Here is a 15,506-nt window from a genome sequence, read left to right as displayed (position 1 = left end):
CTATTCTTGTCATTTTGCGATTAACCTATATGGAATTGACGATGAGAGACGACAGAGAACGCGATTGGTTTTGTTCAATTGGTCTTGTTTTTTGACGTCTCAAAACACAAAAATCAGCAACTACACAATACACGAGACGACACGTGTGAAATTGAAATCCGTGGTTCGCAACCTCTGTGATAAAATGTTGAAAACCAGTATTATGTCAAACTGTGAAGCTGCCCATTCTCAACAACTTGCATAGAGTAGCCCTCGTGGTATTTGAATGCTCGCTGACTCTTCGATATGAAAATGCTTTGTACACAATGTGTCCCGAGGTCTCGATGTATGTTTTTCAGAGACTGGATTGTAGAGCTCTGCATAAATATACAATATATACAAAGCTCATCTGTTTCTCAAGGATCAGCGAAGGGAAGGCCCATGCAGGATGTTTTATGTGCAAATACTCAAATATTATTTTTTGGAAATTACTGGTCAGTAAAATATGCTAACGTGCTGTGGGTGTAATGAAGGAAACTTTTTTTAATTTTTATTTAATGCGACTGGAACACTAAACGTATATAAACAGCTGGTTTAGCCGTGGATTACTACTGTGTCACTGGTTGTTTTTGTGTGGCCTACTTATTAGTCACTGTGAACGACTTTAATGTAAGTACATACAAGTTTCTAACACAATCATAATAATAATAATAATAAAAGCATAATTTATATTATAATCATTGTCATCATAATGGTGCAAATTGGGGGGTGCAAAATTTTGATGCAAAGTCGTTCGTTCAACCTCCCCAGAACTAAAGATAGCTAAAGAGTGCACATAAACAACAACAAACTAGACAAAACCACAGCATATGAACCAAAGTATAAAAAGAACTGTTACTTGCCTAGTGAGTAATTAGACCAGAGACTGTAAAAAATAGTGAGCAACCAGGAACAACAAGATCAGGAAATGAGCTTCAAGAACGAAGTCTGGTTTTGCCCGCTTGGGAAGTAGACGAACAGACTGGAGATAATAGTTTTCAGTGTCTCCTGGCACACCAGCGACCTCTTCTGGTCAATCTGGAGAATTCAATCTACGCGTGCATGCCTTCTCCTTTACAACCCTTTGAACAGGCTATATGAATAGAACGTTCTTAATTGAACATTCTAATGCTGATGTAACCATCATTACTGGTCAATGAAAGCAATGGCGTTCTAGAACACTGACTTAGAATTTTAGAAAAATAATTCAGAAAAGACGAAAACAATTCGCACGTTTCAGCTGGTAGGGAAGGTGGCACAAGTGCCTCTCGCAAATTGAAAGTGGACATTTCAGGTAGGAACCCGATCTAAAATTAGACCTGGACATTGTAAATCGGGCAAATGATAATAATATAATAATTAAAATACATAATAGTAATGAACGAACGTGACTTATGAAGACAGTATTAAAAGATATGCAAAAGGGCCAGTGCAATTTTAAGTTTAGTAGCCTACAGTGCAAAATAAATTCTGTAGAACTTTATTACTATGTATCCAAACTAGTTTTACAAGAATGTATGGGGATATAACAGCTGCAGCGTCGATGTTGTCTGCATGCATCATGCTACGCGATATACTCTCGCAATCAGACTCATTTATTGACAAAGCTGGCCAGTCCATTTGTAGTTTAGAAGTTTTACCGGTGCATAGACAAATATTCGCCACGAGAGGGCGTTCCAGCTCCACGTTTATTTACTGAGACCAATGCGTTCACTGACCCAAACCTGTGATTGGAGAAGTCAGTCGCGATCAGAAGCGGCCAGCCACCTATGCGTCCTGGAACACAGAGGATGATTTTATTGCGATCCTGTGAGTCGAGTGATCCTGCTATCCGCTTTAAGAACAGACGCTATAATGCGTTTCAGGTCCAACTACACGTCCACGCTGCTTTACTAATGATGTATTAAGCATTTATAGTCCGGTCATCAGACCATGTTAGTAGCCTATATATCTCTGTTCGTTGTCGCTGTCCAAAAAATTTAATTGCTGAACTGTCCTAGGCTTGCTGTAACAAACCATAAAAATCATATTTCAATTTGATGAACAAGAGATTGGTAAAACCAATAGACCGAATTAACAGGCAACAGACTTGTCCTATTCCGATGAGTGAATGACTAGGCATGACTCTGTATTCTGAACCTGAAGAAAATGTTCACGCATAGCAAATGAGAGAGAAAGGCTCTTTATTCGCGAATTAACTTCACCGGGAAACTTTGAAGGTAGCCGCGCTCTGGAACACCGTTCACTTGAAATTCTTTCTCAGTTTCTTTTTTTCTTTCCTCCCTTTTTTCCCTCGTTCGTTTTCTCCTCCTCCTGCAGAGGGAGTAAGGTGGAATATCGGGGCAGGTTTTGTTCACACACATCGGCGCACAGCTGGTAGAGAAAGATCAGCGAGCTCTCCTCCGAGAATAACTTTAGCTTACTCCTGTTAAGTCATAAGGGCCAGTTATTATTTGGGAAGATATTGGTGCATTTTAGAATATTTGGGGCCATATTTGACAGCGCGTAAGCTATTACCTTTTACTCGCGTTCTGGTCGTTTAAGGGAGTCGACTGTCTTCAGCGTAACCAGGGCAAAGGATTATAACCGTATCTGTTGGAAGCGAACGAGGAAAAACGTTGAGCCGGCGCCGGGAAGGTAGCTAGAGCGACCCAGGCCTGGATGTGCTCGGCCTCCCGCTCCCCAGCGGCCCGCAATGGGGGAGACAAAAATCATTTACCACCTCGACGACCAGGAGACTCCGTACCTGGTCAAACTGCCCATTGCTGCGGATAGGGTCACTCTCGCGGACTTCAAAAATGTGCTCAATAAACCAAACTACAAGTTTTTCTTCAAATCTATGGATGATGACTTTGGGTAAGGGTCAATATAACACTTTTTACACGCTTTACAGATGTTACAGGCGTGTTTGTTCTAATTTTACCTAGCCGCCGATTTACTTTTTAAAAATTTTATTTTCACTCTCAGGCTAAGCTAGTTGGCTAAAAAGCTAGCCCAGTTCTTTCTTGGGTCTAAGACCCCATCCTTCACTTGTTCGGGTTTGGAGTTTTGGTACGCGTAGTTGGTACAGTCAGCTGGGGCTGATTTGGAGGGGTGTTGGGGGACGTTACAGGACGTTTTGTGACTCGCAGAAATGGTTTTAAGTGTCATGGAAGCCAGTTCTTTTCCACAGTCCTAACCGCGTCCATCTTGGAAATGGACGACTCCTATATACGGCTATTGGCAGCGTTAGGGACGGGAGGGGGAGAAGTGTGCTGCAGTTTGCTTTGGAAGTAGGCTACTCAGAATTTCAGAAAGGAGAGTTTCACTAGTGTCAAAGGGGGTTGTTTTCTGTTTTTAAAATGGGGGTCGTGGCATTTAACAGTGTGTCCAAGGTAAACCGGTGATGTTTTGGGGCTAAAGAGTGGAAGGAGGGCCGGGTTACTACAATAAAGCAAAGCACGCCATATGCTTTACGGGGGTGAATGTTGTGACATCATCGCTTGTCTTTGAAGAAAAAAAAACAATGATGACTGGTCATAAGTGCACAAAGCTCGTGCTTTACATTGAGACAGAATTCGTGATGGTTAATTCCTTGAGACGTACGAGGTGGACACCTTTTTGCGCTCTCGACTGACGTGCCATTGTCCCTCAACGCGGACTTTTTCACATTTCGCCCGTTCTCCTTTAAAATAACGTTTAAACTCCAAGCAACTTCGTAAACAAGGGCACACTTATCTTGGAATTTCAGAGGGAAAAGGTGAAAATGGCGGACAGAGACGGGAATGGGAGGGGGTAGTTGACGGACTGGATTCTTTTGTTGTCAATAGAAAGAAAGGAAAACGTCTCCTTTTGTCCTGCTAGCTTTCGCACACACTTTGCGCTTAAGAGCGCTCTCGCTTGGCTGTGTGTTTCTGGTGCGGTGGGGAGGAACTCTCTCTCTCGAGCACCTGGAATGTTGTATAGTTGAAACAGCACATCGCCGGGGAATACGGCATGCTGCCCGCTAATACGACGAGCAGATGTAGGCCGGAGCCTCGGACTGTGAATTACGGCTAACTTTCAGAGTCCCCGCCTCACTCCCTCTTTAAATGCAAATCCATACAAAGCGGCGGGTTTGCTGTTGTTGGCAAGGCATTCATCTCCCAAATCACACACGGCAGAATTCCGCGCACACACACACACACACACTGTCTACGGTTTGAGAGGCAGGGCTGTGCTTTTCACAGCTATATTCTCTGCGCATGTGCCGTTGCCCTGTCAAGTCCAGACGTAGCCGTGTCAATGGTGGGCCGCTGCATTATTCCAGTCCTCGCGGAGATGACGGTATCTCGTGCTCACGATGGATTGTGACGCAACGCGTTAGATCAGCACGGGGATGATGCCATGATTACCGCTTGCATGACTATGATACTTACGGGATCGTCGACAACTGTCCCACAAAAGTGGTCCAAGATTTTCCGTTTTCCGCAAGTGCGTTGATGTATATATGTATGATGATTTGTTTGCTTTTTTCTGGCACGCCCTTATCCGAGGCCAAACCCATAGTGTCACTTTGGTTACGCAATCAAGAACGTGCTGCAAATTAAATATCCGACCTGCAAAGCAGTTTCGCTTAAACAACACCTGCTCTGCGGATAGTTGGTGTTCTCAAGTCTCCACAGTGAACCGTTCAGTGTTAAATCAACTCTTACAGAGTACATCCGGTCCCTGTTGGACTCGTATGTATTCTGTTGGAGTTGAATTAACACTGGACATTTTACTGTGTGCACACTCACATTTGAACACGCAAAAACACACTTTGTCACACGCGTGCATGCACACTCACGCATACACTTGGATGTGTTTCTGTGCATGCACACACAGTCTCTCACATATAAACATAGGCTCTCAGACATGCACACACTCTCACAGTTGCAGTGCACACACACTCTCACTCATGCACACACACACACACACATGCACTCTCTTGAGCAGAGGCAACCCCTGGTGTTATCACAAACACCAGCTGTGTGTAGGGGTCCATGTCCATAGGGCAACTGGCTCTCAACCCCTAAACAAACTCCCCCCCAGCCCCCCCCCCCCCCCCCCCGTGTGGTCAGAGTTTGATTCCCCCCTCCACAGCGCTTTCTGTACTGTCACCCTCTCTGCTTTTTCCCCTTGTCTGAACAAAGAGGAAAAATACATGCAGAGGACAGGCTGTCTGCTCACCTTTAAAAAAAAAAAAAAAAAAGAAGAAAGAAAGAAAGAAAGAAACACAAACGGTAGCGTGCTCCACACGATTCCTTCTGTTGCCACGCAACAGTCTCTGCAGTCCGTAACCACCCAGCCCAATTTAAATTCAGTTGCATCCCTTATTGCGAGGACAGAAATGCCCCAGAGCTCATGGGTCTGCCTGGAAATGACCTGCTTCCTGCTGTTATGCTTAAGGCTCACAGTGCCACATTCTCCACTGTCATAAAGCCATTATCACGGGCAGACTTTGGATTGGGCAGCGTTACCCACACGTTGTGTTAATTATTTGTCTTTAATTGCTTCGCACACACACACACACACACACACACACATGCACACCCAGAGGGACACATGGCTGAATCATTTTTTTGTTTTTGTTTTAACTTTCACCCATTTCCATGGTAGGATGTTTCACTGAAGAAATCCCGGCAAGGAAACCTTCCTGACGGGGGCTGTGCCCGCACTTGGGGGTTTGAACCCGCAACCTCTTAAGTTACAAGCCCGCTTCCGTAGCCTGTACACTACCGCCCCTCTGCTGTGCATTCTGAAACCTCTCTGTTTAAACACTGCATCTTGGGACTGTGAGGTCATGTGGAATCGTTCCGCGAAGTCATGCCCTCTTAGCGGAAAATCCCGGGCCTGGTTCACAGTTAAATTACTCCTGGTCTCCCCTCTCTCGCTGGACGGCAGTGGCTGGAATGGATGTTAAACCTGGTCGTCTGGCTGGACCAGCTGACCTCTCGTGTGGGTGATAAGTGATTGTCACCTCATTTGGATGGAATGTGTCATTAGCCTGTGAAGTGTGCGTGCGTGCGTGCGTGTGTGCGTGCGTGTGTGTGGGTGCGTTTAGGAGAGTAGAAGAGGAAACAAGGCGGGACAGACTTACAGACTGTTCCCAAGTGCTCCCCCCCCCCCCCCCCCCAAAAAAAAAAAAAGAAACCCAAAAAACAGATGTCTGTGTTCTCCACTGTGGTGAGTCTGGTTCAAGCAGTGGCTCCCACTCTTCTGCGCCCTAAATCCCTGATAAATGACCTCCTCCTGGCTGAGGACTCTGTGCGCTGCTGTGCTGTGCACAGCCACGTTTCGGTCAGAGAGCGCAGTTGGAGTGCGCAGTTGAAGCCCCTGTTGTGAGAAGAGCGCATGTAAATGCTGTGCTTGTCGGACAACGTGGTTAACCCTGGTGCTGTCAGGGAGCGCAGCTAAATGTGGCTCTGTCGGCGAGCGCAGTTAAACACGCTGTTGTGTTTTGACAAAACCCAGGTAAACGATATGCTGCAACAGAAGTTAAATAATACACTGGAGCAGCACAGTTAAAGGATGTTCTGTAACAGGGCACAGTTAAACAGTATTCAGTAACAGAGCGCTGTTAAACAATATTTTGTAACAGCACAGTCAAAGGATAGTCTGTAACAAGCGCAGTTAAACGCTGTGTTGTCAGAGAGCACAGGTGAAGGATATGCTACAACAGCGCAGTTGAATAATGTACTGTGACATAGCGCAGTTGGAAACTGCATTTTCAGAGGGCACGGGTAAGGGATATGCTGTTACAGCACAGTTAAACACTGTGTTGTCAGAGAGCACAGGTAAAGGATATGCTGTAACAGCGCAGTTTAATAATGTTCCATAACAGCACAGTTAAATGCTGTGTTCTCAGGGAGTTGTGCAGCTCAGGGGTGTGGTTGGGACTCTGGGGTCTGAATTGATCCAGGAGGGGACATGGCTGCCAGAAAGGCTGTTTGTTTTGGGAGGGGATTCACTCTGGCCTTCCCGTTAGTGTATGGGTGTGTGTGTGTATATGTGTGTGTGCATGTGTGTGTGTGTGTGATGAAGATGGTCTGCTGGGAACTTGTTTGGCCAAAGCAGAAAGCCCTTTTCTCATGCAGGCACTTTTTCTCTCCCTTCTCACTTCTTAGTCTTTCAATTGTTTTTTTTTCCAAATCAGCGCTTTTAAGGAAGCTGACCTAGTTTTTCCTTATTTTCTAGTCTCGTCTGCATGTACACGCACACACACTCTCTCTCTCACACACACACACACACACACACACACACTCTCTCTCTCACACACACACACACACACACTCTCTCACACACACACACACACACACTCTCTCACACACACACACTCTCACACACACACACACACACTCTCTCTCTCTCTCACAAACACACACACACACACACTTTTCCATAATCCATTTCCACTGCCCTCTCTGCTCCTGGGTCTTATTTTTCTGCAGTGAATTTAATTTTTCAATCTAATCAGCGTGAGGCGATGAAAGCCAGCGGCCCGTTCCATCTGCGGATCGATAGAGCAGCTGCACCTGACCTCACAGGGAGAGCGTCCTGAACGGGCCAGCTGGGAGTGGGGTCCCGGTGGGGGGGGGGGGGGGGGGGGGGGGGGGAGGGGGGGAGCGTCCCGAAACGCGCCGACAGCTTCAGCCGTTCCCCCTCGCGCCCCCCTAGAGGAGCTGCACGGCCGTTGCGTTGGGGGGTTAGGGTTAGGGTTAGGGTTAACGCCTGCATGTACAGACTGCGAGTCCCCCCGTCGGCCAGAGGAGGCGCTGGCGCTCAGACGAGTCCACAGGCTTCCTGCCAGCCGAAAGTGCGACCCCTGCCGGTCTTTTACCGCCATGTACAGATGGCTGTGGTTAGACCGCGGGGGCCAAGCAGCAGACCCCTCTACAAAAGTTGGCGGTTGGACGTATGGACCGTTGACTCTCTGATCACAGCCAGTGATGCACTTCCTGTGGAGTTCGCGGGTTTCGTTTCAGCGTTGTGTGTCATAGTGTACGTGCTAAGCGCTCACAGGAAGGGTCAGTACCCGGGTCTCACAGGAAGGGTCAGTGCCCAGGTCTTACAGGAATGGTCAGTAGGCAGGTCTCACAGGAAGGGTCAGTACCCAAGGCTTACAGGAAGGGTCAGTACCCAGGTCTCACAGGAAGGGTCAGTACCCAGGTCTCACAGGAAGGGTCAGTAGGCAGGTCTCACAGGAAGGGTCAGTAGGCAGGTCTCACAGGAACGGTCAGTACCCAGATCTCACAGGAAGGGTCAGTACTCAGGTCTCCACCAGCCGGTATTGAGGGCAGGCAGTGAGAAGGGTAGCCGGCACACCCAGTGCGAAGCTTGAAAACACTGCAGCAAGGATTCTCAGATCTGGCCCTCCAGGCCTGTAGTACTGCTGGCTTTCCTTTCTGACCGATAGCTAATTGATTGATTAGCGTCACTGACCGGCCGTCTGGTGGATTTGACTCACCTGGTGTCCCAGGTTTAAATCAGTCCTGATTAGAGGGGCGGAATGAGAACCAGCAGCACCACTCTCCTCCAGGTCCAGATCTGAGTATCCCTGCGCTACAGTTAATTGGTTAATTGGTGTTTCGTCGGGGTGGCGTAACGGTTGAGAAGCTGGTCTTGTAGCCTAGAGGTTGCAGGTTTGATTCCCAGAAAGCGCCCTGCTGTTGTACTCTTGACCATGGCGGTTAACTTGAATGACTTCCGCGTATATGAAGCTGGGTAAATGGATACTATGGCTTCAGCATTGTGTGAACCTGAGTAAACGGTTACTATAAACAGTTACCATGGTTACCACCTCTGGATGACAGTATGTGTTAGACGGCTGTAGCGCGATGTGGTGCAGGTCTGCGTGCGAGACGCAGGGTCTCTCGCGATCACAACCTTCTGGGATTTAACCCACTGCATTTTGGGATTTAACCCACAGCATTATGGGAATTAACCCACAGCGTTCTGGGATTTAACCCACAGCATTATGGGAACGAACCCGAAGTGTCCTGGAACTCAACCCACAGCGTTCTGGGATTTAACCCACAGCATTCTGGGAATGAACCCATAGCAGCGTTCTGGGACTTTTCCCATAGCATTCTGGTGTCAGGACTGCGGGGACTCTGAAGTTGGCCTGAGGCGCGCATCATGGCTAAACGTGGGTGAGCCACTGGCTCTTCACCCCTTCTGCCTGTGATTGACAGGGCAGGCAGTCATGGCTGTTATAGGCTGGAGTAAAACTGTGTGTAAAAGCTTGATTTTTTTCTGTTGGTCGCATGCCTTGATCAACAATGCTGAGGTCATGTAGCTATAGCGATCAATTGTTTTTTTCCCCTTTGTATTTTTTTTTTGTTTTTTTTTGTTTTACCGTACTCATGCATTTTATATGAGGCTTAGTTCCACGGTATAGTAAGGACTCCTCTCATACTTGTGTCATTTCTGTATTGCATGAGTGTTAAATATGTGCGTTTAATATGTGGATTTCACGTTCTGACTGTTAGGTTCTTCTTCTGCAGTCTTTAAGTGGGCCTTACCGAGCGGTGATGGGCTATGTAGTCATTTACACTGGGTAATGTCAGACTGAGTGTGAGTCGTTGGCTTCAGACGCTGCCTGTTGGCAAGGCAACGTCAATGGCAGTTATAAATCCACATGAAAGCTCCAGGCACTGCACTTCATAAGAGTGAGATGAGAGGGAATCACTGATGTGATATGGACGGAGTGTAGCACAGTGGGTAAGGAACTGGGCTTGTAACCGAAAGGTCGCAGGTTTGATTCCCAGGTAAGGACACTGCCGTTGTACCCTTGAGCAAGGTACTTAACCTGCATTGCTTCAGTATATATCCAGCTGTATAAATGGATACAATGTAAAAATGCTATGTAAAAAGTTGTGTAAGTCGCTCTGGATAAGAGCGTCTGCTAAATGCCTGTAATGTAATGTAATGATGTGTTCTCTCATTTTTTTTTTGTCATTGTGGAACACTGAACAGATTTAGTGAGGGGAGATTGGAGGTCAGACAGTCTGTGGGGGGCTGGGGGGGTGGGGGGTGGGGGAATGAAATCATCCCATCATTACTGAGGGAAGAAACGGAGCAAATGAATCCTTCGGAAGCGGCTGGGGAAAAGAAGGTCCACTCGCTCGGACTGGACGTCTTCCGCCCCGTTTTAACGAGCCAGGGCAGTGTTCAGCTGAACACGATCGTCGCAGATCACAGTGTAGCCCGGGGCAGTGGGGTTAGGACCACGTGTCCTCTAATGGTAGGCTGTGTGCCTTTAAACATGATTGAGGGCTGACAGTTGGGAGTTTCCTCTGTTGAGGGACTTCCAGGTCATTTTGTGCGGAGGAGTGATCTAATATAGCTAATATTGGTCCTTTTAAACCCTCTTATCATCGGCTTAACACTGCCAGAGTTGATTTAATAGCGGAAATTTTCTGCGTACGGATTTAAATATAAATATATATATATAAATGAAATATATTTGCAAGGTCGCCCTCGAATGAAGGCAGTTAAACGATTCTGCTGCGTTTGAAATTCCACGGTACATTTCCATGGCAACTAGTGAGGTCCTTTTTGCTGGATGCCTGTGCACCTCTTTAGCTGGTGTCCACCTCAGGGTGTGTGGGGGATCGAGCTCCAGGGGGATCCACTCAGGGTGTGTGGGGGATCGAGCTCCAGGGGACCAGCTCAGGGTGTGTGAGGGATCGAGCTCCAGGGGACCAGCTCAGGGTGTGAGGGATCGAGCTCCAGGGGGATCCACTCAGGGTGTGTGAGGGATCGAGCTCCAGGGGGATCCCCTCCGGGTGTGTGTGGGGTCGAGCTCCAAGGGATGGGGGCTGCGTTCTCTTCCGTGGAGGGGCGAGGGTTGGAAAGTGCAGGGGAAATTAAGTCTTGGCAGGGGGTGATTGTTGCTGTTTTGGCTCTACTCAAGTCGCACCCCTCAGGGCTCAGTATCGCCCCTGACTGCAGGGTTTTAACTGGCCAGAGTCCAGGAGACACTCACAGCCAGAAAATGTAACCCAGTCATTCCAGTGTTGGCCTAAAGTTGGTCGGGGTGTTAGTCGAACGTTGGCCCAATGTTGCCATAATGCCGGGGCCAGTGTTTACTTTGCCCGGTGCCGTTTCTACCGACGTGCCGAAGGTAACCCTTGGCAACCTCAAGGGCTGAAAGGAATGTGCTGACTTCAGCTGCAAGCAGCGACCCAAAAAAAAAAAAATTAATAAAAATTAATCATCCACCTTGGACCTTTGTGTTCTTCCATGAACACGTGACTAATCCTTTGGCTGTTCTCACGAATCAATCCCTGGACAGCGTGTGCTGCGGACTGGACTTGCGTCTGCTCGTATTCGCTGTATCCAACTGCGTGCCAGTTCTGGCATGTGCCAAAGGGTCAGATCGGCCTCCTCGTAGTTTATCGACACAAGCATTCTTACAGCGTGCATCTGATGATGTTTAAGACCGTACCGGTCCGTGCTGTGGGAGCATTAAAATGTGTGCTTCCTTCCTGTGAATAAAGGGTCTGCTGAATGACTTAGGTTGTAAAACCTTAACTTTAATTTGAATTTGAAATTGGAAGCGTGTGTGTGTGTTCGACAGTGAGAGGGTGTCCGTGCGAGCGTGTGTGAGAGTGTGTTATGTGTGTGCATGTGTGTGTGAGAGATACAGAGATTGGCAATAAGGGTGTGTATATACAGGAGAGAGGGAAGGATAGAAAGAGGCTGTGAGAGAGAGAGAGAGAAGATAAAGGGACGGAGGGGAGGGTTCTCTATGCATGGCTGAGTCTAAGGCCCACCTCTGAGTCTGTGATCGTTAAAGAGTCGGGATTTGGCCTCTCGGCGCTTCTCACCGTCGATCTCTAATTCAGACGCGTAAAAGGAGCCGTGGGCCCTGGGAACGGAGGGAGGGAGGGAGGGAGGGATGGGAAGGAGGGAGGGAAGGAGGGAGAGAGTGATTTACGTGGGCGGGCAGGCCGGCCTGGCGCTGCCTCAAAGGCATACTTGGCCGTGGAGCCTGGCCGACGCGGGGAGGTTTGACACAGCCCCGGCCATTGAGGCCGAACCAGAGTGAGTCCTCAACTTAGGTCACATGACTAAACCCTGTCAGGTCACGTGACTAAAACCGTGTTAGGGCCTTATCTCAATGCCCCACTTGGGAACCCCTCAGAAATGGCACGTTTATGTAATTCCTTATATAAAATAAATCAGAGTGTCCTTGCCTTTGTATTCTTGTACAGAAAGTTTTTTTATGTGGTGCGATTTATCCATTTTAAACGATGGATTTTACTCTTATTTCTGCAACTTTAAATTAAAACAGATGTTCTCAAATATGACCAAAATAATGGAGGAAATATATTGGTAAAAATACCCACATTTCACGCGCACTTCTCAGAAGAGATTATGCCGAAGATATCTATCAGCGAAGTGTCCAAACTCAAAAACACCGCCTCAGGTGTGCAAATTAATCACAGAGCCAATCAGAGCCACTTTTCAGTTAGTCTGTTAATAAGCAGGCTACTCGACGCTTGGCAGAAAATGGTCATATACGTTTTAAACAGGGATGAACTGCGCTTGTTATTTCTGTCCTTCAGTGAGATGTGAGTCTGAAACGACTCTCACCGACTGTTTCATGTCACCCAGTAGTAAGCAGCGTGTAATACGAACATCCTTTTGTCTTTCATTTGTCACGACGGGTCATTATTGTGAGCGAATCCCGCCCGTTATCGCTACCTTTTCACTGGCTGCGTCTACTCCTGCTTGTCTCGCCGAACCATGGAGACTGTTACTATGGTAATGGGGTCAGGCGAGGTCAGCGGGGCTTTCGGGGGAGCAGCTGGGAGAGGTGTGGGTGGGAGGGGAGGGGCGTGGGGGGTGGGGGGTGGGGGGTGGGGGGGTGGGGGTTGTATCGGGCACACGTTAAGATTTTCATTGTCACACGGTTTGATTTGATTCCTGCCTGTGTCCCTCCCCCACAGTGTGCGTGCGTGTGTGTGTGTGTGTGTGTGTGTGCGCGCGCACGGGTGCCAGATATAAGGTGCTGTTTGCTTCTGCTGTTGGTGTCAGATCTTGTGAGTGTGTGTTCACGTCTTCCTGTTGGCCGAACCGCGCCCACCAACCCCCCCCCACCTCTCTCTCCTTTCTCCTTAAATTCAAATTCAGAAACCTGTATTAATGTAAATTACAGATAAAAAAAAAAAAGGGGAGGGGGTGGGGGGTGGTGGGGATAACAGCAGGAGTGTTGCCTGGGTGATTATATACAGAACATTGCTTGGCGAAGTTTCAGAAGTGCTTGCTCCCCTCCCGGTCGTACTGCGAGTCTGTGTCTAAGTGGAGGTGTTCAGCGAGCTCCTTTGTCCCCGAGGTTGTGTCAGGCGGCCAGCTGCTTGTTTTTTTGCGGACTGCGCTCCCCTGCTCCTCCGCTCAAAATTCTGTTCTGCAGGTGGCGGCAATTTGCGCGGCCAGATGTGGTCGTTTATGGGGGGAAAAAAAACGTGTCTCCTTAATTTGACCGTGTCTCACACTAATTTAGGAGGTTAACATCCACGAGTGTGTCATGGAGGAGTATCGGATGTCAGGTCTGTGTCTTTTTAAAGACATTTTATTGTCGTTTAAGTGGGTTCCTAGCCAATTTATGATTGCCTCATTTTCATTTAAATAGCGGTATTTATGCCTGTTTTATGACTTTTGTTCCTGTAGGCTATATTCACTTCCACATGAGCTCTGGATTTTTTTTTTTTTTTTAAGAAAAACATTATTTTGGAGTTTTGTTTACAGCCAGGGCCCAGGTCTGACAGTACTGCTTCAGCAGTGCTAGCCTTTGCTGAAGGTCTTGTTTAGTTGACATGAAAATGATGCACAGAAAAATAAATTTAGACTTCTTCGTTATGTAGAAGAGACTGATATTACTCCTTGTGTTGTGACTGATTCCTTGATGTTGAATATTGTTTGGTCCAGTCAGCCAGGTCTGGTGTCACTCAGGCCTGGATTCAGTCACTATTTGTCTGTAACTTTGAACTTTGCAAAAGACAGATTGTTTGTCAAAGGGAAGGGTATTAAATCTGTTTCCTCTGGCCTCTTTTAAACACTATGTCTCAAGCTCTCCTGTTAAATTACATTACTTATAATGAGCTGTAAACAGCAGTCTCTTGTTTTGTTTAATGGATTTTTTGTTAGGGTGTTAAGGATGTGCATATGGTCTGTTACAGTGATAGTCTGGGGAAAAAGAATTGGACTCAAGAGGGAGTGTAACATTTGGTGTGTTTGTGTAGGATTTGGGCTCATGGGGGTGAGTGACTGTAGGGGATGTCCCTTCCTTGCTCACACACTCCCTCTCTCTCTCTCCCTCCCTCCCTCTCTCTCTCAGGGTGGTGAAGGAGGAGATTTCGGATGACAATGCCAAACTGCCATGTTTCAACGGAAGGGTGGTGTCCTGGGTGAGTTCCCACCCCCAACCCCTGCGTCAGTGTCCCTCTTTCTCTCTCTGTCCCCCCTGGGTGTCCTCTCTGTCTCCCCTGTCTGTAGCCCCTGTCCCCCCCTGTGTGTCCCCTCTCTCTGCCCTGTTTGTCCCTGTTGTAAGTGGAAAATGTGCAAAGCGTGGGGCTGGTGTAGTGACTCTTATTGCAGAAGGGTTATTGTCAGACAGACACAGACCGGCTGACTGCAGTAACATAAGACGATGTGGTGTCTCAGGGTGGCAAATAAAATTCTGTTTGTCTCTGTTCTCTCTTGCTCTCTCTCCCTCCCTCTGTCTCTCCCTCTCTCCCTCCCTCTCTCTCTCTTTCTTTCCCCCCCTCCCCCTCTCTCCCCCTCCCTCCTCGCGCCTCTCTCTGGAGTGTCACTCTGGTATATTTCCCTGAGAGTTTTTGTCAATGACAGCACAGCTGGTTCATTGCAAGTCCCCATAACAGAGTTCCGTACCCTGGGAGAAGTGTGTGTGTGTGTGTGTGTGTGTGTGTGTGTGTGTGTGCGCGCACGCGTCAATGGGTGCGCATGTGTGTGATTGCAAGGTTTTCTGATGTCTGCTTGAAAAATAGACAGGGACAGAGAGATAGAGACGAGAGGAAAAAAGAGGAAAATATAAAGAGAGAGAGAGAGTAGGAGTATCCAGTTACAAACCAAAACGGAGAAAGGAGAGGTACACTTAAACAGACACTGATTTCCCTCAGAGAAAGCTGAATCACTTAGACATACGTGGCCAACTCCAATGTTAGGCCAGTTCACAACCTTACCTCACACATTACCAGCAAGCCAAAAAGGAGGAGTCTAAAGACAACTGTGTAAAACAAGGCCTTGAGAAAGCCTTACAGTCATTTTTTTTTAAATTGCCATGCACACAGACACACCTTCACACGCTAACTCTCACTACCTGGAAAAAAAAAAAAAACAGTTCCCTCAGTGGGTCTTCGTCCTGGAAAGAGAGGAAGAGGAGTAGTATCCTTCATTTCCTGTCGAATCCCCTCAGCCATAAAACACTGAGCTCCAACATTCCGCCGTGCCTGCACGGG

The 15,506-nt window shown here is 47.7% G+C and overlaps 1 protein-coding gene across 1 annotated transcript in view; it reads left to right on the top strand.

Moving 5' to 3' along the window:
- The first annotated feature begins 2,713 nt into the window (after positions 1-2,713).
- Positions 2,714-15,506, top strand: part of LOC118230316 (segment polarity protein dishevelled homolog DVL-3-like) — a 24,579-nt gene continuing 11,786 nt past the window's right edge. Inside the window, 2 exon segments of the mRNA XM_035423200.1 lie at positions 2,714-2,874; positions 14,366-14,435. Of these exon segments, the coding sequence (XP_035279091.1) occupies positions 2,714-2,874; positions 14,366-14,435 (231 nt within the window).

Source organism: Anguilla anguilla, chromosome 6 (assembly GCF_013347855.1).
Source record: "Anguilla anguilla isolate fAngAng1 chromosome 6, fAngAng1.pri, whole genome shotgun sequence".
NCBI lineage: Eukaryota > Metazoa > Chordata > Actinopteri > Anguilliformes > Anguillidae > Anguilla > Anguilla anguilla.
The sequence above is the reverse complement of the archived record's forward strand: the minus strand, read 5'-3'. Positions and strand labels throughout refer to the sequence as shown.